The 25,521-nt window shown below is 43.1% G+C and overlaps 1 protein-coding gene across 1 annotated transcript in view; it reads left to right on the forward strand.

The window, feature by feature from the left end:
* LOC127417265 (cadherin-13-like) overlaps window positions 1–25,521 on the forward strand; it is a 596,890-nt gene that overhangs the window by 228,928 nt on the left and 342,441 nt on the right. Inside the window, exon 4 of the mRNA XM_051657154.1 lies at window positions 5,030–5,143. Coding sequence (XP_051513114.1) covers window positions 5,030–5,143 — 114 coding nt within the window. The remainder of the gene's footprint in view (window positions 1–5,029; window positions 5,144–25,521) is intronic.

Below are 25,521 nucleotides of genomic sequence, written 5' to 3' on the forward strand. Positions count from 1 at the left end.
ATGGAAGGTTGAGCCGTGGGAGGCTCGAGGGGTGGAGCCGTGGAAGGTGGAGCCATGGGAGGCTCGAGTGGCGAAGCAGTGGAAGGCAGAGCCGTGGCAGTCTCGAGGCTAAGAGTCCAGGATGACTGGGAAATGACCTCAGTGGTCGTGAACATGAGCAGAGTCTCGGGAGCAACCTCTGTATTCGTGGACATGGACAGAGACTCGGGAACGACCTCTGTGGTCGTGGGCATGGACTGAGACTCGGGAACGACCTCTGTGGTCGTGAGCGTGGCCTGAGACTCGGGAACGACCTCTGTGGTCGTGGGCATAGTCAGAGACTCGGAGATGACCTCTGTGGTCGTGTACATGGGCAGAGACTCGGCGAGGACCTCTGTGGTCGTGAACATGGACAGAGACTTGGAAACGACCTCTGTGGTCATGTACATGGGCAGAGAATCGGAGACAACCTCTGTTGTAGTGAACATGGGCTGAGATTTGGAAACGACCTCTGTGGCCGTGTACATGGGCAGAGACTTGGAAACGACCTCTGTGGTAGTGAACATAGGCGGAGACTCAAAGACGACCTCTGTGGTCGTGAATACTGGCAGAGACTTGGAAATGGAAGCCTTTCCTCTCCTCCTCCTCCTCTGGATGGCCGAAGTTGGCAACGCAGGCTCTGGGACGGATGAGACTGGCAACGCTGGTTCTGGGATGGACGAGGCTGGCAACACTGTCTCTGGGATGGATGAGGCTGGCAACGCTGACTCTGGGACAGACAAGGCTTGCAATGCTGGCTCTGGGACTGACGAGGCTGGCAGTGCTGGCTCTGGGACGGACGAGGCTGGCAACGCTGGCTCTGGGATGGATGAGGCTGGCGATCCTGGCTCTGGGACGGACGAGGCTTCCAGCTCGTTGACCGTGGCAGGCGTGGGCGATTACTCGTTGGCCGTGGCAGGCGTGGGCTCATTGGCCATGGCAGGCATGGGCATCAGCTCGTTGGTCATGGTAGGCGAGGGCATCGGCTCGATGGCCGTGGCAAGCTTGGGCGTTGGCCCCTTGGCCATGGTAGGCAAGGGCACTGACAATTGTGGAAAAGGGTCTACAAGGCCCACATATCAGTGGCGGATAATTTAACTTCGAGACAAGGGCCGGGAAGGCCTTTGAGCAATGAGTCACGGAAGGCTGGACTGTAGCATGGTGTGGAACTGACTCAGATTTGACTGTGACATGGCGTGGAACAGATTCAGACATGGCTGTGACATGACGTGGAGCAGACTCAGACGTGGCTGTGACATGGCATGGAGCAGGCTGAGGCTTGGCTGTGACATAGTATGGAGCAGGCTGAAGAGTTGCTGTGACATGGTATGGAGCAGGCTGAGGCGTGGCTGTGACATGGAATGGATTAGGCTGAGGTTTGGCTGTGACACAGCATGGAACAGGCTGAGACGTGGCTGTGACATGGCATGGAGCAGGCTGAGGCGTGGCTGTGACATGGTATGGAGCAGGCTGAAGAGTTGCTGTGACATGGTATGGAGCAGGCTGAGGCGTGGCTGTGACATGGCATGGAGCAGACTCAGATGTGGCTGTGACATGGCAGGCAGCAGGCTGAGGTTTGGCTGTGACATGGCATGGAGCAGGCTGAAGCGTGGCTGTGACATGGCATGGAACAGGCTGAGGCGTGGCTGTGACATGGCATGCAGCAGGCTGAAGCGTGGCTGTGACATGGCATGGAGCAGGCTGAGGCGTGGCTGTGACATGGCATGGAGCAGGCTGAGACGTGGCTGTGACATGGCATGGAGCAGGCTGAGGCGTGGCTGTGACATGGCATGGAGCAGGCTGAGGTTTGACTGTGATATGATATGGAGCAGGCTGAGGTTTGACTGACTCCACTGGTTTGACTGACTCCACTGGAGTGGTGCTGGTGTAGTGGACTAAAGCACTGAACTGGTAAGCAGAAAGTTGTTGGTTTGAACCCCACAGCCACCACCATTGTGTCCTTGAGCAAGACACTTAACTCCAGGTTGCTCCAGGGGGATTGTCCCTGTAATAAGGACACTGCTTTGGATGAAAGCGTCTGCCAAATGCATAAATGTAAATGACTCGGAATGTGGAACCGGGATTGTGGGAGGAGGATGCTCTGTGGCGAGTGTGTCGAGTACTAGCCTCACATATTCCTCCCAAGTGTAATATCCGGTCTCCAGCAATTCCCTCCACTGGCGTGTTGTAAGTCTGATTCTGTATATAGATTTCAGAGCGGCATCATCAAAACCAGTGTGGGTGGCAACAAGTCTGCCTGGCTTAAGTGAACGAAGAATGTTGCTAGATCCATGGTGTGGTGAATTGTTCTAGCTGAGGCCAGGTGTGCTGCTGGGTTTGATGAAGGAGCTGAGACCTCGGTGGTTAGTTGGAAAAAGCCACTGGATTGGTTTGGGCATGATGAGTCAACGGAGTTGAGATCCATGTGCAGCTTTTAATAACAATAAATGTGGTAATACAGACAGGCAGTGGTAAATCACCAGCAGCAGTAATATCAAAGGCAGTCCAGAGGGATATTCAATAACCAGGCAAGAGGTCGGGGCAGGCAGCAGACAATCACAGGTTAAATCCAGATAAACAAGGCAGTAATAGTAGGCAGGCAGCAATGGATCAAAAACAGGGTAAACAGTCCAGTATAATACATGGGAAATGCAACAAACTCAGAAAACGCTCAGAAATGTCAGCCTGGGCAAAACAAGACTTTGCAATGACAGCAAGTGAGAGTGAGACTTAAATAGCTGCATGAATTGGAAACAGGGGAACAGGTAATCATTGACAGGCACGGGGATTATGTGAAATGGAGTCCAGAGAGTTAAAGTCAATCCCCAGGTTATGGAGCCCTCTGGTGGTGAGCAGGAGGAACAACAACGGCGGGATTCATGACACACTGCTATGATGTATCCATTTCACAAATGGAATCCTCTGTGAAGGCAGATCAAGATGGGCTATTCAGGTCTGATGTGTACTTTTTGTTTTATTTCTGCTTTGCCCACTAATTGTTTTATAATATACTGCAACAGAGATATTATAAAGAAATGATGCAGTCCAGATTTATACAGATATGACCAAAAGAAATCGTAATCCGAGGGCTGTAGTCCCGCTTTACAGTTAAAAGAGTGAATGTTTACTCAAGAACGTGAATTACCAATAGATACAGCAGCCCAGTGTGAAAACGAATGTGTTTTGTATGATTCAAACACAAAGCACAATTTAAGATACCATTTTTGTTATATTTTATTTCTGATTTGAGCTATGTTATTTGAATGTAATCTTAAGAAACATTTTTGGGAATTTTATTTTTTTATTCATGTTTATTGAAGCTTTAGTATACTTGAATGACTAAAGAAAATATGCCCATAGGCATGACGAAAATGGCCGTTGAGTGACCTGACTTTTTTTAAAGGTGCACTCAGTAAGATTAGTGTTTTATGTTGCAGTAACACCCAGCGAAAATTGCAGTATTATGCAAAACAAGTGTTCTCAGTTACTGATGTTACAAGGGGTAGTTGAAATATAATGAATAATATTTGGCTTGTAATATGATCTAAACATGGCAGCGCTTATGAATGTGCACCCAGAACCATATGTTAAATAAGCAGTTTTCTCTTATGCTGATTTGACTTGTGTCTTCATCTCATGAGTGTAAAGTATTGTGAACATATTTTTTCAAAAATTCTACTATTCTGCTCTTACTGAGTATAAATTACCGAGTACACTTTTAAAGGGGCTTAGACTGCAATCAGCACAAATACTTTAGTTTTGTGATTTGCCTTGAAATGTCTCTGTGCTTGTGAAAAATATAAGATCTACCCTGCTATGTGTTGCAAAAAGTGTTTTGCAGCAGGTCACCGAAAAGCATTCTAGGGCATGTGCTTGTGCCACATGGCCGCCCAGGGCCACTGGGATTTTGCATGGGTCGCTGCCACCATGCTAATATATTCGGTTTCACCCTGCTGTCAATGCTGAGTGACAAATATAAATTGTGCTGCCATCTAATTGCCCTTAGGGGCTCTAATTGCACCAGTGTTGACAAAGGAGAAAGAAAGAGAATAGAAGAAAGAATGGATCAGAGCGGGTAAAATGAGAGAGGCTGATTAGCTGCATTATTGAATTGAGATGCTAATAAACTTCTGTAGCCACATGCAAACGTGCGCCCGCAGAATATCAAATACATTTGCTGCATTTTAAAACCTTTGTTAGTTAGGATCGGATCTCTCCCTTTACTCAAGAGCTCAGATTGCATATTTTTTACATCTTTATTTATATAGTGTCTCTCTCTCCCTCGCTGTTTTTCTTTTTATCTCTTTCTCTCCATTTTCCACATCATAGCACAGGCATTGTGAGAAAGCAAAACTGAATCAAAGAGCCACAGAATGAATACTACTGTAGTGACATTATTAGTTTTAAGTTTCTGTAAATGGAATGTGGCTCTATCAACATGCCATCACTCAGCTCTGTCATCACTCAGATCTATCTATCTATCTATCTATCTGTCTGTCTGTCTGTCTGTCTGTCCATCCGTCTGTCCGTCCATCCATCCATCTATATGCAAATAATTAAATGCAACTAATCAAATATCTATGCATAATTAGGGTAGCAAAGTAAATAGGCTTTTTAACTTTTAAAAGAGAGAAGAAAATGCTTCCCATTTCTTTTGTTGACATCAAAGACAGTGTGTCCAATCAAACTCAATATTATGATGGATTCATATTTCAAAATTCATCTGTCATTTGGTAAAATCTGGCCAGATTAGGACAGGCTGCATGACATGCCATCATGTTTGGAAACCATGATCAGAACTATGCAAAATAAAGGAAAATATCACCCAGACAACATTAAAAACAGGTTCACTTGCATGTTGTTGGTATACAGTTTATGATAATATGGAAATTTGATGGTTTTGGGTCACCACTTAATGTCCACTGTAAAATCTGGGTAAAGCAGAACCAGTTGAAAACCACAGTCTTACTGTGTCCTTTTCCTTTCTTGTCTTGTCTGTGCTGTGTTGTAGGAAATCTTGGGTCTATCAGACATGATGCCATACAGGTCCAAAAGATCCTTGCTGGTGCCCCCGATGTTTGTCCCTGAGAACCAACGAGCCCCTTTCCCCAGGTCTATTGGAAAGGTAAGACTTTCCTTCTGTAAAACTGTGTAACAATAACTGCATACAGAGTTCAACTAATGTACAGCAAGCCTTGCCAACACAGTGCTACCTGATGTTTTGGATAACCCATTTATCCTCTGGTTTCTAAAATCAGATGAATTAGCAGTGAGATCCATACTGAAATAAAGCAAAATTATAGTACAAAATCTGAGAATACAGATCCTTGATGCCCTTGCTCTACAGTAATTAAAATGCTCCGAGAAGCATTTGGTCTGAATTTTATTGCAGTGTTACTGAGAGTTATTACCATTCTTCAGGTACAGTAAATAGAGGATGCTACTTCACTTAGGTCAATACAGAAAAAAAGTGTCCATTTTGTATTCAAACAAGGAAGTTCCTCCTCATTCACCTGCAGGCAGTGAAGGCCAGAGTTATTCCACTGAATAGGGTGTATCAACTCAATAAAGATTCAAAAGTGTCCTCTCAGGTGCCTTTTCACGAATCTAAAATATTCTTCACCATTCATTTTCCTTTTTTAAATGTATTTTGTTATTAAAGGTGCTGTATGCACATTTCAGCCATTTTGCTCATTTTCACTAAGACCACACCCACCACTTCAACCACATGCCCTCTCTCCAAAATCCCGCCCTCCAAAGACATGTCAGCAAACCCGAACAGGACACCTATTTCAGTCATATGTCATATAGTACAACATTTAAGTAAAAAAAAAAAAACTGGCATCCCCGGCTCCTCTTTATCCCTCTCCCGCTGACTGGGCTGATTCAGTGCCGGGTGTCCATCATTATGGCCCGGCCATGCCCTCCTCCTCGTCACACTCCTCTGCCACCAGATTCAGGCCGGGGAAACCTCCGGCATGATGTACTACCCTCCCCTCCCTTGCTGGAGGGGAGGTGTTGCCCTTCCGGCCGTACTTCTGCCAGCAGGTCTTCCTCGCCTCACTGGAGTGCTGGGAGAGACAGAAAGAGAGAGAGAGGAGAGAGGGTGAAAAACTTGCTCGCCGGTCCCCGGACACGCCGTCGCCTGGTCCTCAGCCACTCCTCCGCCCTCTGGCGGATGACATCCACTCCTCCCTTGGTGGACGGCAGCGAGTCCTCCAACCCCTGGTGGACGGAACGGCTCCTTCCCTTCATGGCGGACGGCAATGGCGAGGACTCCACGACAGCGCATCCCTCCTCCTTCCCAGGTTTTGGCACTAATGTAATGGGTAAGGATGGGCAAGGAGGAGGTGGGAACGGGCAGAACAGTCAACATAACTTTATTTACATAACTGAACTTAAACATAACATAAAACACATAGATGCACACAAACATATAGATGCACACAAACAGTCTCTCTCTCTCTCTCTCTCTCTCTCTCTCTCTCTCGTCTCTCTCTCTCGAACTGGTGTCCCCGGCTCCTCTTTATCCCCTCCCGCTGATTGGGCTGATTCAGTGCCATGCATCCATCGTTACAGCCCGGCCATGCCCTCCTCCTTATCACAGTATGGTATTTATATTATATTGGTATTTTGTACTTAGATCCGGTCTGCTTTTTCAGAGATGAGATGTGTGACTTTGTGTTTCATTTTAGTGTGTGTGTGTGCCTTTGCTTATCAGGTCTCTTGATTTTTAATGAGCCTCTGAGACCAAAAGATAAGGTAGAACATAAATAGAAAGCATGCAGGAAAACTGTAGACAAACAGAAAAAAATAAAAAAACAAAAAATAAACAAACAACAACAAAAAATAAATGCCATAAACTTTTATGCTTAATTGCAAGGTGGAGGAACAGGAGTTTTGCCCCCTTTTTGTTTAACACCGTACCTGTGGCCTGCAAAGTAGGGGTGTGCAGTGAAGCCATTATCTGTATATGTATCTGTATTTGTTCATATGACAAAATTATCTGTATCTGTCTCTATATTCGGATAGAATTGGGTGTGGGCAGGGCTTAAACCGGAAGTGTGTCAAAACTAAATGAAATACCCATTTTTAAATGTTACTCTCACAATTATAGTTTCTATTAATACAATATGACTTGTATATGTCATAGTAATAGCCTAATAATAATAATAATAATAATAATAATTATTATTATTATTATTATTATTATTATTATACAATTATTATTGAAACAAATATTATATTCTTCTTTTTCTTACCGGATGAAGCTGAATTTGTAGGCTACAGTAACTGTGGAATATGTTGTGGTTTCTCCTGGTATTTCAGATATTAATATCTGCATGAAACTGAATTTTTGTTTGTCTGTGCATGTATAACAGCATTATTCTGGAGGCAAGAGGTGTCCAGCAAAATGTGAAATGTCAAGCACACATTTTGCAGTGAATAATTAATACAAATTCAAACATTAAATGAAATGAAAATAAAATCAATATAGCCTACAAACAGGTGAAAGTCCTGTAAGTCTATTAGAAATGTTTACGATAGGACACCAGTATTTAGGTATATAGTAATTAATAATAATAGTAATAATTGGCTAATAATAATAATAATAATAATAATAATGTAACATTTATATAGTGCCTTTCCAGAGTTCAAGGACACTTAACATTCTCAAATTTAGCACATTTTAAAGAAGAAGGGAAAAAAAGATGGAGCATGTTTCAGTTTCTTCATTTTACATAAGGAATTCCTAATAGATGAATAGGCTACTCTAAGGAGCATTTAAACCTTTATGGAGCATTTTAACTTTTTTTTTTTTTTTTCAGAATAAAGTCTTAATTACTTTAATCGCTGATGTGGATATAAATGTGGTCAACTTAAGAGATGGAAAGACAAGCTCAGACGTGAAATCCACTTCAGGTCAGGAATTTAACATCGCGCTCAGGTTTAGGCTATAAATAAATACATGGGAATCACGTGTGAATTGTGTGATACATTAACATAGACATTTCAAGAAGTAGAAAGTGTATATGATGTCATATCTTAGTTAATGTTACACTTGACAAGCTCCAGACGTGCACAATTTACAGAGACCACAAACTGATTTAAGACCATGGCCATCCAATCTGAAATCACAATGTGCGCGTTTCCATTCATAAGGTTTACACTTTAGAAATATTGGCTGCACAGATTCATAAATTCGTTGTAATATGTTTATTTAAAATGTCGCTTTATCCTCGTGCTTCTTGGATAATCAGTTATACAAATGTTTTTAGTTTTTTTTTATAAATATTATTTGGATGAATGAGTTATTCATTTTAAAGCCATTATTCATGCCTTTCCGAATAAGGTATTTGACTTTGGGCAAATCCCTACTGCATAGCCTAGAGAAATATCTGTTTTTGGGCTTGAGGTGCTGCCATTAGTCTGACATTTAATACAGTAGTTGGTGAACATTTGTTTTGCCATTCAAGGAGAGAGATTAAAGAAAATAAAAAATTAATGTTGAAAGAAAAGTATTTGTTTTCGAGATATGTGTGTAAAGCAGAAAATGAGAGTTACAATCAAATCTTTCAGTGCCTCCCATTCTCTCTTTTTTTTTTTTTCCTTTGTGGTTGTGTCTATGCGTGAGTTGGGTTTTTTCTTAGCAAAATAAATGCTGGATTACTGTGGTACAGTGAATAAACCACAGTGTGTGCCATTTATTTTGCTGTGTATTCTAGCATTCAATGCAAAGGATGAATTATACTGCAATTTACCCCACTGAATAACAACTCTACTGTATATTGCAAATAAATTATACTTCAGCAAGTGGCAGCATATAGAGAGAGGTCTAAAGAGAGTCTCATGATGCTGATCTCCTACCAGCCTCTTTTTATGCACCACACTTACACCAGTTTCATTATAGTGAAACCACGCTAGGAGACAGGCTAATGACATACAGTATTTCATTTGATACTGGCAGGCAAAATAGATTTTCCACATGGATAAATCTTATTTGCTTGCACTGTTTACCTACCATAAGTCACCCATTCATTTTTCATATATATATATATATATATATATATATATATATATATATATATATATATATATATATATATATATATTTTTTTTTATATATATTATTTTTTTTCTGTTTACCTGGAAAGCTGGGGGAAAATGGGAATTGCCCACTAGAATGATGGGAGCATAAGGAGAAACAGAGTGCTTTCCCACTTGTTTTCTCTCTTGGAAAAGCAAACGTTTCGGGTTCCTGGAAAAACCTTTCAGTTCCTCTTCAATTTTGCATCATTCTAGTAAGCAATTGTTTTATTGTCCAAGCAAGGCGTATCACGCTGCCAGCAATTAGTTGCTCACACTGGGCCTCATTCACTAGCTGTGTGTACCCACGTACAGTGTTGTGGAATAGTATTTGCCCCCGTCCTGATTTATTCTGTTGTTGTGTATATCTCATACTAAATTGTTTCAAAAATTCAAACAAAATCTAACATAAAACAAAAGCAATCTGAGTAAACCCAAAATACAGTTTTTAAATGATAATGTTATATATTGAAGCAAAAAAAGTTATCCAATACAAGCTGGGCCTGTGTGAAAAAGTATTTTCCCCTTTAGTTACTACAGTAAATCCCCAGATCTATGAAACTGCATTCATAATGGGGTTCAGCTGTACTAGATACACCCAGGCCTGATTACTGCCAGCCCTGTTCAATCAAATCAACACCTAAATAGAACTTTTTCAGCAGCATGAAGCTGGCTAAAAGGTCTCACCCAGTAGCACACTATGCCAAGGTCGAAAGAAATTCCAGAAATGATGAGGAAAAATGTGATTGAAATACATCAATCTGGGAGGGGTTACAAAGCTATTTCAAAGGCTCCGGGACTCCAAAGAACCACAGAGAGAGAGAGCCATTATCTCCAAATGGAGAAAACTTGGCACAGTAGTGAACCTTCCCAGAAGTGGCCAACCTTCCAAAATTCCTCCAAGAGCACAGCTATGACTCATCCAGGAAATCACAAAAAAGCCAAGGACAGCATCCAAGGAACTGAAGGCCTCTCTCGCATCTATAAAGGTCACAGTTCATGACTCCACTATCAGAAAGACACTGGCCAAAAATGCCATCCATGGAAGAGTGGCGAGGCGAAAACTACTGCTAACCCATAAGAACATTTAGGCTCGTCTGAATTTTGCCAAAACACACCTTGATGATCCTCAAACCTTTTGGGAGAATGTTCTGTGGACTGATGAGTCGAAAGTGGAACTGTTTGGACGGGGTCCCGTTACATCTGGCATAAATCAAACACAGAATTCCACAAAAAGAACATCATACCTACAGTCAAGCATGGTGGTGGTAGTGAGATGGTGTGGGGATACTTTGCTGTTTCAGGGACAGAGTGACTTGCAATAATTGAGGGAAACATTAATTCTGCTCTCTACCAGAAAATCCTAAAGGAGAACATCCGGTCATCAGTCCGTGAGTTGAAGCTCATGCGCAACTGTATTATTCAGCAAGACAATTATCCAAAGCATATAAGTAAGTCCACCTCTGATTGGCTCAAAAGAAGCAGAATTAAAGTTTTGGAGTGGCCTAGTCAAAGACTTGAATTGAACCCGATTGAGATGCTGTAGCAGGACCTTAAACGAGCAGTTTATGCTCGAAATCCCTCCAATGTGGCTGAACTAAAGCAGTCCTGTAAAGAAGAGTGAGCCAAAATTCCACCACAGCTTTGTGACAAGACTGATCTCCAGTTATCGGAAGCGTTTGGTTGCAGTTGTTGCTGCTATAGGTGGCACAACCAGCTATTAAGTTTAAGGGGGCAGTTAGTTTTTGTCATGGGTGATATAGATGTTGGATAACTTTTTTGCTTCAATAAAATATGTAAATATTTGAAAACTGTATTTTGTGTTTACACAGGTTGCCTTTGTTTTATGTTTTATCTCGTTTGAAGATCTAAAACAATTTAGTATGAAAAATACACAAAAAATGTCCTGCTTACTTTCGTAACCTCCATTCCCTGATGGAGGGAACGAGACGTTGTGTCGATGTAGTAACACTAGGGGTCGCCCTTGGGAGCCCCAAACACTTTGTAATTTTGGAATTTGTATGCCACTCCCCCAGACATACGGGTATAAAAGGAGCTGGCTTGCAACCACTCATTCAGGTTTGTGCTGAGGAGCCGAGACAGGGCCCCGGCCATTTCAGCGGGTAGTTCAGTGTTGCGGCAGGAGGGACACAACGTCTCGTTCCCTCCATCAAGGAACGGAGGTTACGAAAGTAACCAGGATCTGTTACTCACTCGACGTTGTGTTGATGTAGTGACACTAGGGGTCCCTATACGAAATGCCACAACTAGCTGAACTGTGTTACGTGGACTGGCATTGCAAGACGGGCAGACCATTGCGTGCCTCATAGCCAGCGCACCTAGCCATCACGTAACCTCCCCCAAAACTCCTACGAGCGTCATACGGTTCCCCGCACCTCATGGACAAGTCGACTGCCCAAAATGGGGACAGGCCACCCCAGCCAGGGCCTCTTCTCTTCTTTTTTCTCCCCAAAAATGAATGGAAATCATTCAGCTGGGGGCCATAAATGTCCACATCAGACCACATCCTGCCCGAAGGGGAGGCAATTGTGTGGAAATATGTCACATGGTCTTACCGAGTCTTGTCGGCAGTGTCACATGTGGAGGAGTCCCCGTGGTAGGTCCTGCCCAGAGGGGATGGAGCTCTACAAACACGGCGACCGGTGGCAGAGGAGAACTCTGCCCAAGGAAGACATGGGTTTACCAACAGGGAAACCGTCTCACAGAAGATACATCACACGGGGTTACAAGCAGGCAACCAACGCATGTGGAGCACCTACCCCAGTACAGGGCCTAATAGCACACATACTGAGCTGGCATCGAGTTTCTCTGCGAACTTGCCTGCCACAGGGCTAAGGAGGAAGGACATCCAGGGGTCCACAACCTCGTGAACACGGCTGGGGGGTAAAAAGTGCACTTCTCCCCCTCCAGTTGTCCCGCAAACTTACCTGTTCATACCTTACAACACACAGGACGAAACCAGCTCAACCCAGAGATTGTAGAACCTCGTGAAAGTATTGGGCGTTGCCCAGCCCGCTGCTCTTCAGATGTCTGTTAAAGAGGTGCAATTGGTCAGGGCCCAGGAGGCCGCCACACTCCTGGTAGAATATGCTCGTAGCCCCAAGGGGGGCGGCACGCCCTGGGCATGATATGCCAAAGCGATGGCGTCAATGACCAAGTGGGCAATCCTCTGTTTGGCGCTCCCTTTCCGCTGTCCTCTGAAGCAGACAAAGAGCTGCTCAGAGCGTTTAAAGCTCTGCGTGCGATCCAAATAGATGCGCAAAGCACGCACTGGACACAGCAATGACAAGGCTGGGTCTGCGTCCTCCTGGGGCTGTGCTTGCAGGTTCACCACCTGATCCCGAAATGGGGTTGTGGGAACCTTGTGCACATAGCCTGGTCGGGGTCTCAGGACCACGTGAGAGTATTCTGGACTGAACTCCAGGCACGTGTTGCTAACAGAAAACACCTACAGGTCCCCCACCCTCTTGATGAATGTGAGCGCAGTCAGGAGGACAGTCTTCAAAGAGACCGCCTTTAGCTCAACTCACTGCAGGGGCTCAAACGGGGCTCCCCGCAGGCCCTGCATGACCACGGAGAGATCCCATGAGAGAATGAGATGTGGTCTGGGAGGATTCAACCTCCTCGCACCTCTAAGGAACCTGATAATCAGGTCGTGCTTCCCGAGAGACTTACCATCAACTGCATCGTAGTGTGCCGCTATAGTGGCCACGTACACCTTCAAGGTGGAGGGGGACAGCTGCCCCCCAGCCTCTCCTGCAGGAAGGAAAGCACCGACCCGACTGCGCATCTCTGGGGGTCTTCACGTCAAGATGAACACCACTTAGTGAACAGACGCCACTTCAAGGCATACAGGCACCTCATAGAGGGCACCCTAGCCTGAGTGATAGTCTCTACCACTGTGGGCAGTAGGCCACTTGCGTCTCCTGCATCCCGTCCAAGGGCCAGACATGGAGATTCCAGAGGTCTGGTCATGGGTGCCAGATGGTGCCCCGTCCCTGAGAGAGGAGATCCCTCCTCAGGGGAATACGCTGGGGGGGCTGTCGTGAGGAGTGTGAGATCCGAGAACCAAGTCTGGGTGGGCCAGTAGGGTGCTACTAAGATGACCTGCTCCTCATCCTCCCTGACCTTGCACAGGGTCTGTGCAAGTAGGCTCACTGGGGGGACTCATACTTGAGCAGCCCCCGGGGCCAGCTGTGTGCCAGCGCATCTGTGCCGAGGGGAGCCTCGGTCAGGGCATACCAGAGCGGGCGGTGGGAGGATTCCCGGGAAGCGAACAGGTCTACCTGCGCTTGACCAAATCGACTCCAAATCAGCTGGACCACCTGGGGGTGGTATGTCTGCCGTGCTGTTGAGGTCGCCCGGGATATGAGTCACTGCTGACTCCAGAGGAGGAGACGGCGGGTGAGTTGCGACATGCAACGCAAGCGTAAACTGCCTTGGCTATTTATATACACTACCGACGCTGTGTTGTCCGTCCGGACCAACAAATGCTTTCCCTGGATCAACGGCCAAAGCCTCCGCAGGGCGATAAATACTGCCAGCAACTCGAGGCTGTTGATATGCCAACACAATCGCTGCCCTATCCTGGAGCCCGCGGCTGCGCGCCCATTGCACACGGCACCCCAGCCACGCTTGGAGGCGTCTGGACACTTGCACTAAGGGGACCCCTGTCCGCAGAAATGCAAGGTCCGTCCAAGGGCTGAACAAGCGGTGGCAGATCGGCGTGATGACCACGTGATGTGTGCCACGGCGCCATGCCCATCTCAGGACTTGAGTCTGAAGCCAGTGCTGAAGCGGTCTCATATGCATCAACCCGAGCGGCATGACTGCCTCTGAGGACGCCATATGCCCCAGGAGCCTCTGAAATTGCTTCAGTGGGACCGCTGTTCTCTGCCTGAACAACCTTAGGCAGTTCAGCACCGACTGCGCATGCTCGCTCGTGAGGCGCGCCATCATAGAGACTGAGTCTAACTTCAACCCGAGAAAAGAGATGCTCTGTACCGGGGAGAGCTTCCTCTTTTCCCAGTTGACCTGAAGCCCCAACCGGCTGAGGTGCCTGAGCACAAGGTCCCTGTGTGCACACAACAAGTCTCGAGAGTGAGCTAGGATCAGCGAGTCATTGTTGAGGATGTGGATGCCCATTTCCCTTAGCGGAGCAAGGGCTACCTCTGCGACTTTCGTGAAGACGCAAGGCGACAGGGACAGACTGAAGGGGAGGACCTTGTACTGGTACGCCCGGCCCTAGAAGGCGAACCGCATAAAGGGCCTGTGCTGAGGTAAAGTTGAGACCTGGAAGTACGCATCCTTCAGGTCTAACTCCACGAGCCAGTCTTGATGCCGGATGCTCGCTAAAATGTGTTCTGCATCAGCATCTTGAACGGGAATCTGTGCAAGGCCCGGTTCAGTACTCGCAGGTCCAAGATTGGCCGCAGCCCACCGCCTTTTTGGGTATGATGAAGTAGGGGCTGTAGAAACCTTTCTTCATCTCAGCTGGAGGGACAGGCTCTATTACGTCCTTCCGCAGAAGGGTCGCGATCTCTGCACGCAGGGTGGCGGCATTCTCGCCCTACACTGAGGTCAAACGAACGCTGCTGAACCCGGGCAGATGCCTGGCGAACTGAATTGCATAGCCGAGTCGGACGGTCCTGTCCAGCCATCGCGACGGGTTGGGGAGTGCAAGCCATGCCTCCAAGCTCCGGGGGAGGGTGACCAAGGGGACAATCACATCAGATGTACCGGCAGGTGGGGCCTCGCGGCGGGGCGGAGCCAGAGGCACCACGTTGAGGGGGCTCGAGCCCCGAGGTCATGGCCGTGCTGAGTCAGGAGACATCGAAGCACTTACCTTAGCAAGCACCACAAAGTTGTTGGGGGAGGGGGGTTAAGTACTCTGTGTCTTAGACATAGTCCCTTTGACATTCATTTGAATTTCTATTCAAAGTCAGTAAATGAAGGGAGATTACACACCACTGCAATGCGTAGAGTATACAGTAGAGAGAAATCAGAGTAGAAAGGGCAGACATTTCCTCTCCTCCCCTTCTGTGCTCTTTTGTCAGAGAAGTTGGAGTTGGGGTTCCTCCTCCTTGTCATATACAGACAGTGGCAAGAAATGGCTGCTCTTTTACGTCATCTTTGCTTCTAATGAGAACTGATAGAAATAGGTGAGCATCTCCTCGAGGGCTGTTTTTTGACGTCTTCTAATGACTGTGAAAAATCCAGGGGTTGTGTGTAGGTTTGTGTGTGTGTTTGCATGTTCAATAGAGCCAATGCCTGTGTGCGCACTGCAAACAGCGAGGTAGTGCCTGCAATCCATTTCCCCTGTGAAACAGCTTCTATTGCTCCGCCACACTTGAAGCCTTGATCATTCTAAACTTGTCCTGTCACCTTTCAACAGTTCCTTGTGTTGCTCTGAAAGTTTGAGGAATGAAATCCAAATGACTATGCATGAGATGCTGGTGTCCCCATCATGTTTCTTAACTGGCTCAACCAATTAGTAAGTAATTAGGTAATTAGTTAATGTAATCTTATTGCTTTCAGTAAAAAAAAAAAAAAAATAAATCTCAGTTAGTGAGTTTCAATGAAGCAACTTGGCTGTCAATTGATTTCAAATTTAAATCAAATTAAGTACACGATTTGCCAATTTATTAATAGAAAATGTATTGTAATTAATCATATACCAATATTTATTGAGAAAGGCCCCTATAAAAAGGTAATATTGAAAAAAAAATAGTTATAAATATAATATACAGGCCTAATAAATATTATTAGTATATAAATAATTTACAGATACATTTACAGTACATTATATTGTGGCAACAGACAAGTAAAGCATTTAGACAATACAAAAAGTGTCTTTAAAAGTGAAAATCTTGTTTTAATTTAATATCATTGAACATAACCCTGTTATTGGCCTACTGTCCTCTGCTCTATTTTTAATTATTGCTTTATGTATGCTTTTGGAGCGTCACACTTTGGTTGCATCCTGTCTCCCTACTTGTCAGCACCTATAGTCCTGAGCGCTGTGTTTTAAAAATGTGTCAGGATAGTTTGAAACTTTTAAAAAACCCCTCTCGAGATCCCTGCATTCTTTTGTTTCCATGCTTGTTCTTACATTGATTATGCTTAAAGCCTTTATTCTATGGAGGAAGTAGAACTTTTTTTTCCTGGATGAACTAAAGCACCCAGGCGAACAAAGCCCACATTTATACTACATGCAACATCGTTTTTAAAATTAGTTTGTTGAGGGTGACTTCATTGTGTTTAACATACTGTAAATTATGACATGTATGTTCCTCCATATACAAATCATGACCTACTCGATCACCCATACATACGCTAAATCTCGAGTGTCCGATGTGTAACAAACGGCAGACTTGCACGAGGAGAATTAAGAATGTGACCGATGGAGAATTCAATCCACAACTCCTTATCAATGGAAAGACTGCAAAATGAGTGCAGAACTAACACATCTTAAATAGAGCGAGGAGCGCTCATTCACTTTTTGCAGACTCTCAAGGATGACAAAATAGAAGAAATAGAAGAAATTAGGCATTTTTAAACAAGTGCCTACCTTTTCCATCGTTCCTGCGATGAAAAACCTCCAAACCAGCGTTTCCTGATAGAACTCCCAATTGCATCATTACACAACTTCTTGTTCCTCTTAGGGAACCAAGTTTAAGTTCGTAACAGACGTTTTTCTCTCTCTGGATCACCGCTTTTAGCACTGTATCGCTTCTTTATTTAACTTGTCACTGCAACTTGTCAACTTTTGGTGTCAAGTTATTTGATCTGAGTTCATAAAAACTCCAATCTCTTTCCAGGCATCTGTTGTGGCCAAGCTGTCTTTGTGGAATTTGTGCTGCGAATTATATAAAAAATTGTACTTCTGCACAATCTGTGAGAGACAGGCTTCAAACTTATCCATTTTAACAACAGTAACTTAGGTAACAACTCCTCAGCTGGCCAAATCAGATTGTAAATTAAAAACACCATATTCAAACCACACCCACAATTAGTTTTAACCAATCATCAACACTCTTTGACCAGTCAAGCTCTCCTATGTTAAGAATTTCAGAGATGTGCAATATTTGGAGAAATATCACCAAATGAACACATTGGCAGAACAAAAACATCACTGCATTTTGTCATCATTTGTAGGCAAACTAAGCGAAGCCTGTATGCCCAGTAGGTGTAAATTAGCCATGTGTGGTCATGTAAGGCATTCAATGGCTTTCCTTTATCTGTGTAAGTCCATAAACAGCTTGAAAATAAACCGATCAACACTGATGGATTTTTGCCTGTTACCCTTATTTTGTGTTGCCTTTAACCACCTTAAAGGGATAGTTCACCCAAAAATTTACATTTTCTCATCATTTACATATCTTCATCCAGTTGTGTATGACTTTCTTTCTTCAGCAGAACACAAACAACAATTTTTAGAAAAATATTTCAGCTCTGTAGGTCCATACAATGCAAGTGAATGGTGATCAGACCTTTGTAGCTCCAAAAATTACATAAAGGAAACATAAAAGTAATCCATATGACTCCAGTGTTTAAATTCTTGTCTTCAGAGGCAATATAATAGGTGTGGGTGAGCAACAGAACAATGTTTAAGTCCTTTTTAAATATACACTTCAACTTTAACTTTTAGATGTGAAAGTGAAACTAAACAGGCCCCACATGCAACTTTCAGATGTAAAAGTGAAATAGGCATTTTAGAGTAAAAAAATAATAATTTAAAAACAACTTAAATTTGTATCTGTTTCTCACCCACACCTATTAAATCACTTTTGAAGATACGGATTTAACCACTGGAGTGGATTACTTATATGTTTCCTTTATGTGATTTTTGGAGCTACACAGGTATGATCACCATTCACTTGCATTGAATGGACTCATAGAGCTGACATATTCTTCTAAAAATCTTTGTGTTCTGCTGAAGAAAGGAAGTCATACACATCTGGGATGGCATGAGTGTGAGTAAATGATGAGAGAAGTTTCATTTTAGGGTGATCTATCCCTTTAACTGGCATTCTTACCGGCTTATTCAGTGATAAGGCTTATCCTTAAAGGTTTGACATCATAACAGATAATAATATGATAATTTCAAATGTCACATGAATGCAGATTTATTGCTTTGTCAAATTGTCAAAATAAGATGATTTTTGGTAGTAATCAGCATATTGGTGTGCATGTAAATGGGCTCATTGTGTGCAAGAGTACATCATCCATAGAAGACCGACTGCCCCCTACTGCATCAGGGTTGTACATCAAGCTTGAATTGCTTCGATGGTTGCAACATTCCTTATTACAGAATTTTCCAACAGTTGGTGACATAATTAATTTAGTTAAATTTTTTAACACATTTTTTTAAATACAATTTATCGTACTAAATTAATGCATAAAATAAACAGTCCAACTTTAAAGTAAAGTAATTAGTAACGTAAATGGATTAAAATTTTAAAGGAGTTGGTAACCTGTAGTGGATTACTTTTTTGAGTGGATTAATTTTTTGATCCAACACTGTTATTGGTACATACAGAACAAGCACAACTAAAATCATGTGATCCACAACTAGTTGACACAGACCCAGGAAAATGTATCAACTAATCTGGCAACTTCTAGACCACACATTTCCACCTTTTACCACCCTCCCCCCGATCCATCTCGTCTTATGCATCAGCACTTCCTTCGAGGTCAGGATTCTTCCATCCACCTCTTTGTTTATCTATCCTCTTCCATTTCTCATTCACACTGCAGGAGACCATCACACCTTTAATAAAGCAGCTTGAGCACTGTGTGTTGTATTGTTCTGTCACATCGATAGCATAGCTGTGTGTGATGGCAACAGAAGAAAAACAAGCTCCATAGCACTCACAAGATATACTCGAAAACCGTTCAGGAGTTCTTTGCATGTATGAAAGGAAAAGTGTAGGAGGACAACAGGAAATCAGACTTGACATAGAGACAGGACAGGGACACACATAGCTTTGAGAATGTGTTGATGGAGTCTCGCGGTGTGGGACTGCTGCTAGTAACATGGAACATTGTAGTTCAAACTCGTATCTTTGGCTCATTCTTAGTGCTGGCCAAAGGTGTTCATTTGAGCTGACCTGCTGTGGGATTCCATCATGACTGTCTCACAGGTGTGCCTGCACTATAAGAAATTGTTTGTTGGACTTCGTACTTAGAGAGGTAATGGGAAGAGCCTGCAAAAACAGGCCATTCTTTAAGGTTGTTCTATATTTAGAGACACATGGCTTACATTACAAGATTTATATGTTATTATAGCCTACACACATTTGTTGAACAATTAAGGCATTTCAAGGAGGCTGCATTGCATGTAAACCTGGCCTATGTTTGTTCATGTGTCAAACAGCCTGTGTGTTTGTGAGTGAGTGTGTGTGTGTGTGTGTTTAGTTTAGAGTTAAAGTTCAAAGAAGACATCAAGTAGTATTGGATAACATTGATGTAGGCATTCTGAACATATTTTAAAAATTACGTTAATGAAAAATTATCAGAAACTGTCCTACTTTTCCTGTTTTCACCCTATCAGTAAAAGAACATTGCATAAAATTAAGGGTTAAGAGTTAGAATTAGTCCATACTGTAGTATTTTTAGCTTGCTTTGTTTAAAAAAAAAAAAAAAATGTTTATTTAGAAAGAAATCTATGCTAAAATAAGATGACCCCTCCACCCTAACTTTGTGTCTGTTTTCACCTTAAGTCTCATCTCAACACATTCATTGAATGCTTCTCATAATCTTGACATTTCATTATAAAAACATCTGAACTGTTTTGAGGATCATTTTTTAAATGAAAAAAGTTTATATATATATATATATATATATATATATATATATATATATATATATATATATATATATATATATATATATATATGTAGTTGTTTGAGTAAAATTAACATTTTTGTTTTATTCTATAAAGTACTGACAACATTTCTTCCAAATTCCAAATAAAAATATTGTAATTTAGAGAATTTTCTTTGCAGAAAATGACAACTGGTCAAAATAACAAAAAAAGATTGCAGTGTTTTCAGACCTCGAATAATACAAAGAAAACAAGTTCATATTCATTTTTAAACAACACAATACTAATGTTTTAACTTAGGAAGAGTTCAGAAATCCATATTTGGTGGAATAACCCTGATTTTCAATCACAGCTTTCATGCATCTTAGCATGCTCTCTACCAGTCTTTCACATTGCTGTTGGGTGACTGTATGCCACTCCTGGTGCAAAAATTCAAGCAGATCGGCTTTGTTTGATGGCTTGTGGCCATCCATCTTTCTCTTGATCACATTCTAGAGGTTTTCAGTGGGTTTCAGTTCTGGAGATTGGGCTGGCCATGACAGAGTCTTGATCCAGTGCTCCTCCATCTACACATTGATTGACCTGTTTGTGTGGCATGGAGCATTGTCCTGCTGGAAAAACCAATCCTCAGAGTTGGGGAACATTGTCAGAGTGGAAGGAAGCAAGTTTTCTTCCAGGATAACCTTGAACGTGGCTTGATTCACGCGTCTTTTACAAAGATGAATATGTCCGATCCCAGCCTTGCTGAAGCACCCCCAGATCATCACTGATCCTCGACCATATTTCACAGTGGGTGTGAGACACTGTGGCTTGTAGGCCTCTTCACGTCTCCGTCTAACCATTAGACGACAAGGTGGAGGATCGTTGATGATTTGGGGGTGCTTATATACTTTATATACAGTATAAATATATTGGCACCCTTGGTAAATATGACCAAAAAAGGCTGTGAAAAATATTTTTCAAATTATTATTTTGAAGAGAAAAGGTTCATTTAGACCCTTGAGGTAAGATGCCCCTCCACCCCTCAGAATTGAGGTAGAAGGCCCACAGTGGCATATTGTTTCTGGTGGTATTATTTTTTTAATTATGTAATCATAATTTGTCATCTTAATTTATGGGGTTATTGTTAAAAAATCCCATGCATTAGGTGTATCATATTCACTATTCATTATAACCTATAAACTAACTGGAATTCATCTGAACTCATAGTATTGCTGTGGGCACCTAAATACAATATATATAAATATTACAAAGAATGGTAGCAGATGTATTTTATACATTATGTAACTTGAATCAGGATGATAATTGAGACAAGTCTTCCCTGGTTGGCTTCTCGCCTCATTTGGGGGGCCCCCTTCTGTAATTGTAATTTTGTTTGCTAAAACAGCTAAATTAGCAAATGTTTACATTTTTCCCCATGATAAAATACTGGATGTGCATCATCATCCTGTAGGCTAAACACATACAATATACAGTGCTGTGCGGATTACTTGTGAATTGTAATCCGGTACTGATTACAAAGTGCATGACAAAAAAAATGCAATTAGTAACGTAATCTCCTAGATTTCATTTGGGGTAATATAATCTGATTACTTTTGGATTACTCCAGATTACTTTCAGCCTAATTCAATTTCATTTAATGTAACATGCATTTGAGTAGGATATTCATTTTAACATAAAAGTACTAAGAGGAAGAAAATGTATTCCATTCTTTATTACTAACAAAAAAGCCTCACAAAAAGAGCTCCTTATGGCATTAAACATTACATCAATGAAATAAAATCTAACAGCAATGACAGTGCATGGCCAAAGTTTATAATTCAAAACACTGAGATATCAAGTTAATTTTAAGTACATAAAACAATAGTAACATTAAGAACATTAATGACCATAAAATGAACAGCAGTGACTTTGCTAGGTCAAATCTTTTATCTAAAAACACTGAAACACTTTTAACCCTTACTGCTACCTATTCCAGTGCTGAGGTGCAAGATATCATCTTTTGAACAGCAAGAATATTCTAAAAGAGCAGAATATTTTAAAACAGCAGTGTTCCACTGAGTCACACAAGGAACAATTGTGTCAAGTTTTATGTCAATTTTCATGCAGTGGACTCCATTGCATCAGCAGAATAGTAGAGCGATGGGCTTTGTTGACACATTTTGCAGTTGAAATATTGTGTACCCTGTAGGCAGGACCCTTAGTGATGGCATCCACTAGATCAGTTTAAGCAATTAAGTTTGATGTGTGAGCTGCACACCACTGGTGCAATTTCTTCTTAAAAAATATTTTTATACACAATATTCCTGAGTCCCATGATGCTTTGCGGGCGATGTGGGCAGAACTTCTGGTTAAGTGTAAATAATCGTTATGTACTAACGCAGCATTAAAAATGACAGAAACTTGAGAACAAATGATCACAGAATTATAGTGAGGCAAATTTGTTCTAAGCATTTTAGTTATTTTGTTGAGTATCCATAAATGGAAGAACCTGAGCAGAATAACCTGATAAGCTATGTAGCCTATTAGCTAGTGCCTTCACAGCTGTAAATTTGGACATGTTTTGAGAACTGTAGATAATTTTGTTTATTTTAAAGCATATTGTCATGTATTAGTGTAGTAGAGATGATGAGGTGATGGATCCATTTTTAGGCTTTAATGAGGAAGATGAAGATGATGTAACAATGTGGAGAACCATAAACTGTGTAAACAAAGAACCAAATAAACCACACACTAACAGAAGTGTTACGCGGACGAGAACTGACAACCAAAGAACAAAACTGGAGAGTATTTATACACAAACTGAAATAATGATGGAATGAAATACAGGTGAGGATGATGGGGAACAGATGGCTGTGATAAGGGCAGTGCACTATGGGAAATGGAATCCAGGGGGAAACTTCAAAATAAGAGTCAATGGAAACAGGAGGGAGACCTCAAGGCAGGAAGCCTGGGAGGAGGCCACAGAGCAGGGACAGGATCAGGAGGCCTGGGAGACTGAGTCATGAGAGGCAGAGCCAAGGAAGGTGGAGCCATGGAATGCTCGAGGGACGGAGCCGTGGAAGGCGGAGCCATGGAAGGCTCGAGGGGCGGAACTGGGTATCCTAGTGCCCGGAGCATAGCCGAAGGCTCGGAAGAGCGAGGCGGAGTTGGGGGATTGGAGGACAGAGGCGGAGCTGGTGGGGCTGAGGACCAAGGCGGAGCCGGAGGGAAGGAGGTCCCTGGTATAGACGAAGGTGAAGCCAGGTGACCGACAGACCAAGGCGGAGCTGGAGGGACGAGGGACCCCGGTAATGCCGATAGGCTGACGGCCCACAGTGGAGATGAGGGAACGCAGAGCCGAGGCAATGAAGAGGGAACGGAGAGCAAAGGCGGAGTCAGAGGGTCGACAGTTCACCTTGTCTGTGGAGTCACTGGGGCCGATGGTCAAGCCAGTGACTTGAGGGGAACCGGCTGAACAGAGGGAGGAGGAGCAAATTTCCTAAGTGGAGCCAGCGGAGGATGAAGGGATAGGGCACTGGATGGAACCAGGGTGTGCAATATTCTGGCTGGAACCAGCGGAGAATGGAGGGTAGTCAGGGTGGGGATCAGGGTGGGAAACAAGTCCAGGTCTACCAACTTGGGGAGGGCTGGCTCTGGGACAGTCGAGGCTACAGGCTCTGGGACAGTCGAGACTACAGGCTCTGGGATAGTTGAGGCTACAGGCTCTGGGACGGTCGAGGCTACAGGCTCGTTGACCGGGGCAGGCATGAGTGCTGGCTCATTGACCTTGGAAGTCTCTGAGGGCGGAGCTAGGAGAGGCTCGACGAAGGCAGGCGGAACCGCTGGAGGAGGAGACTCTGGGGAAGCGGCCACTGTGGGAGGAGATTTAAAGTCCTCTTCCTCCACAACTACAGTGAAAGGTGAGCCGCTAACTAGTAGGGCCTCCTCCACGAACGTGGAGCGTCCAGTGAGGATCCACCGGAGGCATTAGCTCCTTTAGTGCACTACTGAGACCAACTCTGAAGAAAACCACAAGAGAGTGGTCTCCATAGTGCACCAAATTTGCCAGCTGTAGAAACTCACGAACGTGATCCTCATTTGCTCGAGGAGGAGGATTCTAACAGCTGGGATTCTAACTTGTTGGGTCAGTTCTTCTGTCATGTATTTGTGTAGTAGAGATGATAATGAGGTGAGAGGCGATGGATCTATTTTCAGGCTTTAATGAGGAAGATGAAGAAAAATATATATAAAAATGTGGAGAACCATAAACCATGTAAAAAAAGAACCAAATAATCCACACACTAACATAAGTGTTACATGGACAAGAACAAAACTGGAGGGTATTTATACACAAACTGAACTAATGATGGAATAAAAGACAGGTGAGGATGTTGGGGAACAGATGGCTGTGATAAGGGCAGTGCACTATGGGAAATGGTGTCCAGGGGCATACTTCAAAATGAGAGTCAATGGAAACAGGAGGGAGATAGAACGTGACACATATATTGAGTCTAGTCAGAAAATTAAGAGTTTATTGTACCGATATTATTTACTTACTGCAGATACAGGGGAGGTCCAGACAGCAGGATGCTCGTGTATTGCAGGACTCAGGCGATGATACTGTCATGCTGCCGTTTTTCTGATAAAATCCCTTAAGGGAAGGCATGCACATTCTGCAAAGACACTCAAAAAAAAGTGAATTGCAGGCAGGAAAAATGCAGGGCAGAAGAAAATGTTTGTAATTTCAAACATGATAAAACATCTCATATGTACATGTTTCATCTAATAATTATGGTCTTCCACTGTAGAATTTATCCATTTAGCATCACAGCATGAAAACAGTTGAAAACATCGTCACTACTCACAGGAAAAATACTGTTGCTTTTTATACTCAGTAATAATGCCATTTCAAAACATGCGAAGTATTCACAAAAAAAGAGATGCGATTGAAGAAATTGACAAACTCTCAAAATTTCAAATGAATTTTCATCACATATACTGTATACACACCTGTTAGCACAATAATGCTATCGTTTATATGTAATTCATTGTGCTCTGTGTCTGGATATCTATCGTAGCCAGACCCTAACAGTGGATAATATAAGTAATATAAGTGAAAAGAGTACACAAACAAATTATTCCAAAGCTTTTTCAAACAATCCTAAGTCAATCCTTCTGTAGGCAGCCGATGGAAGAAGCAGCATCTGGGAATGGAGCGCTGTGCTTTGTGAGTGGTTTCTGATCATAACATTGCTGTTTTAGACAAAAATGTAGTTTCACTTGATTATTAGGATAACCATTAATTGCACATATTGTCTGGGAAATTTTTGAGACATTTTACAACATTTAAGAAGCAAGAATCTAACCACATAACACGCAAGCAAGCAGTGACCGACTACACACAAAACGCCAACCAATCTCACTTCCGCTAGCCAACCGGAAATTCCGCCCACCTTGCGAAATACTGTGGACTCCCTGAGAATATTGTGGATAGATCCAGTGGTCAAATGTTGAGGTAGACTGCTCCATCTTCTCCTGGCTGGCTAGTAGCAAGTATCAGTTCTGAGTGCAATACACACAACCCT

The sequence above is a fragment of the Myxocyprinus asiaticus genome, chromosome 26 (genome assembly GCF_019703515.2).
Source record: "Myxocyprinus asiaticus isolate MX2 ecotype Aquarium Trade chromosome 26, UBuf_Myxa_2, whole genome shotgun sequence".
NCBI classification, from domain to species: domain Eukaryota; kingdom Metazoa; phylum Chordata; class Actinopteri; order Cypriniformes; family Catostomidae; genus Myxocyprinus; species Myxocyprinus asiaticus.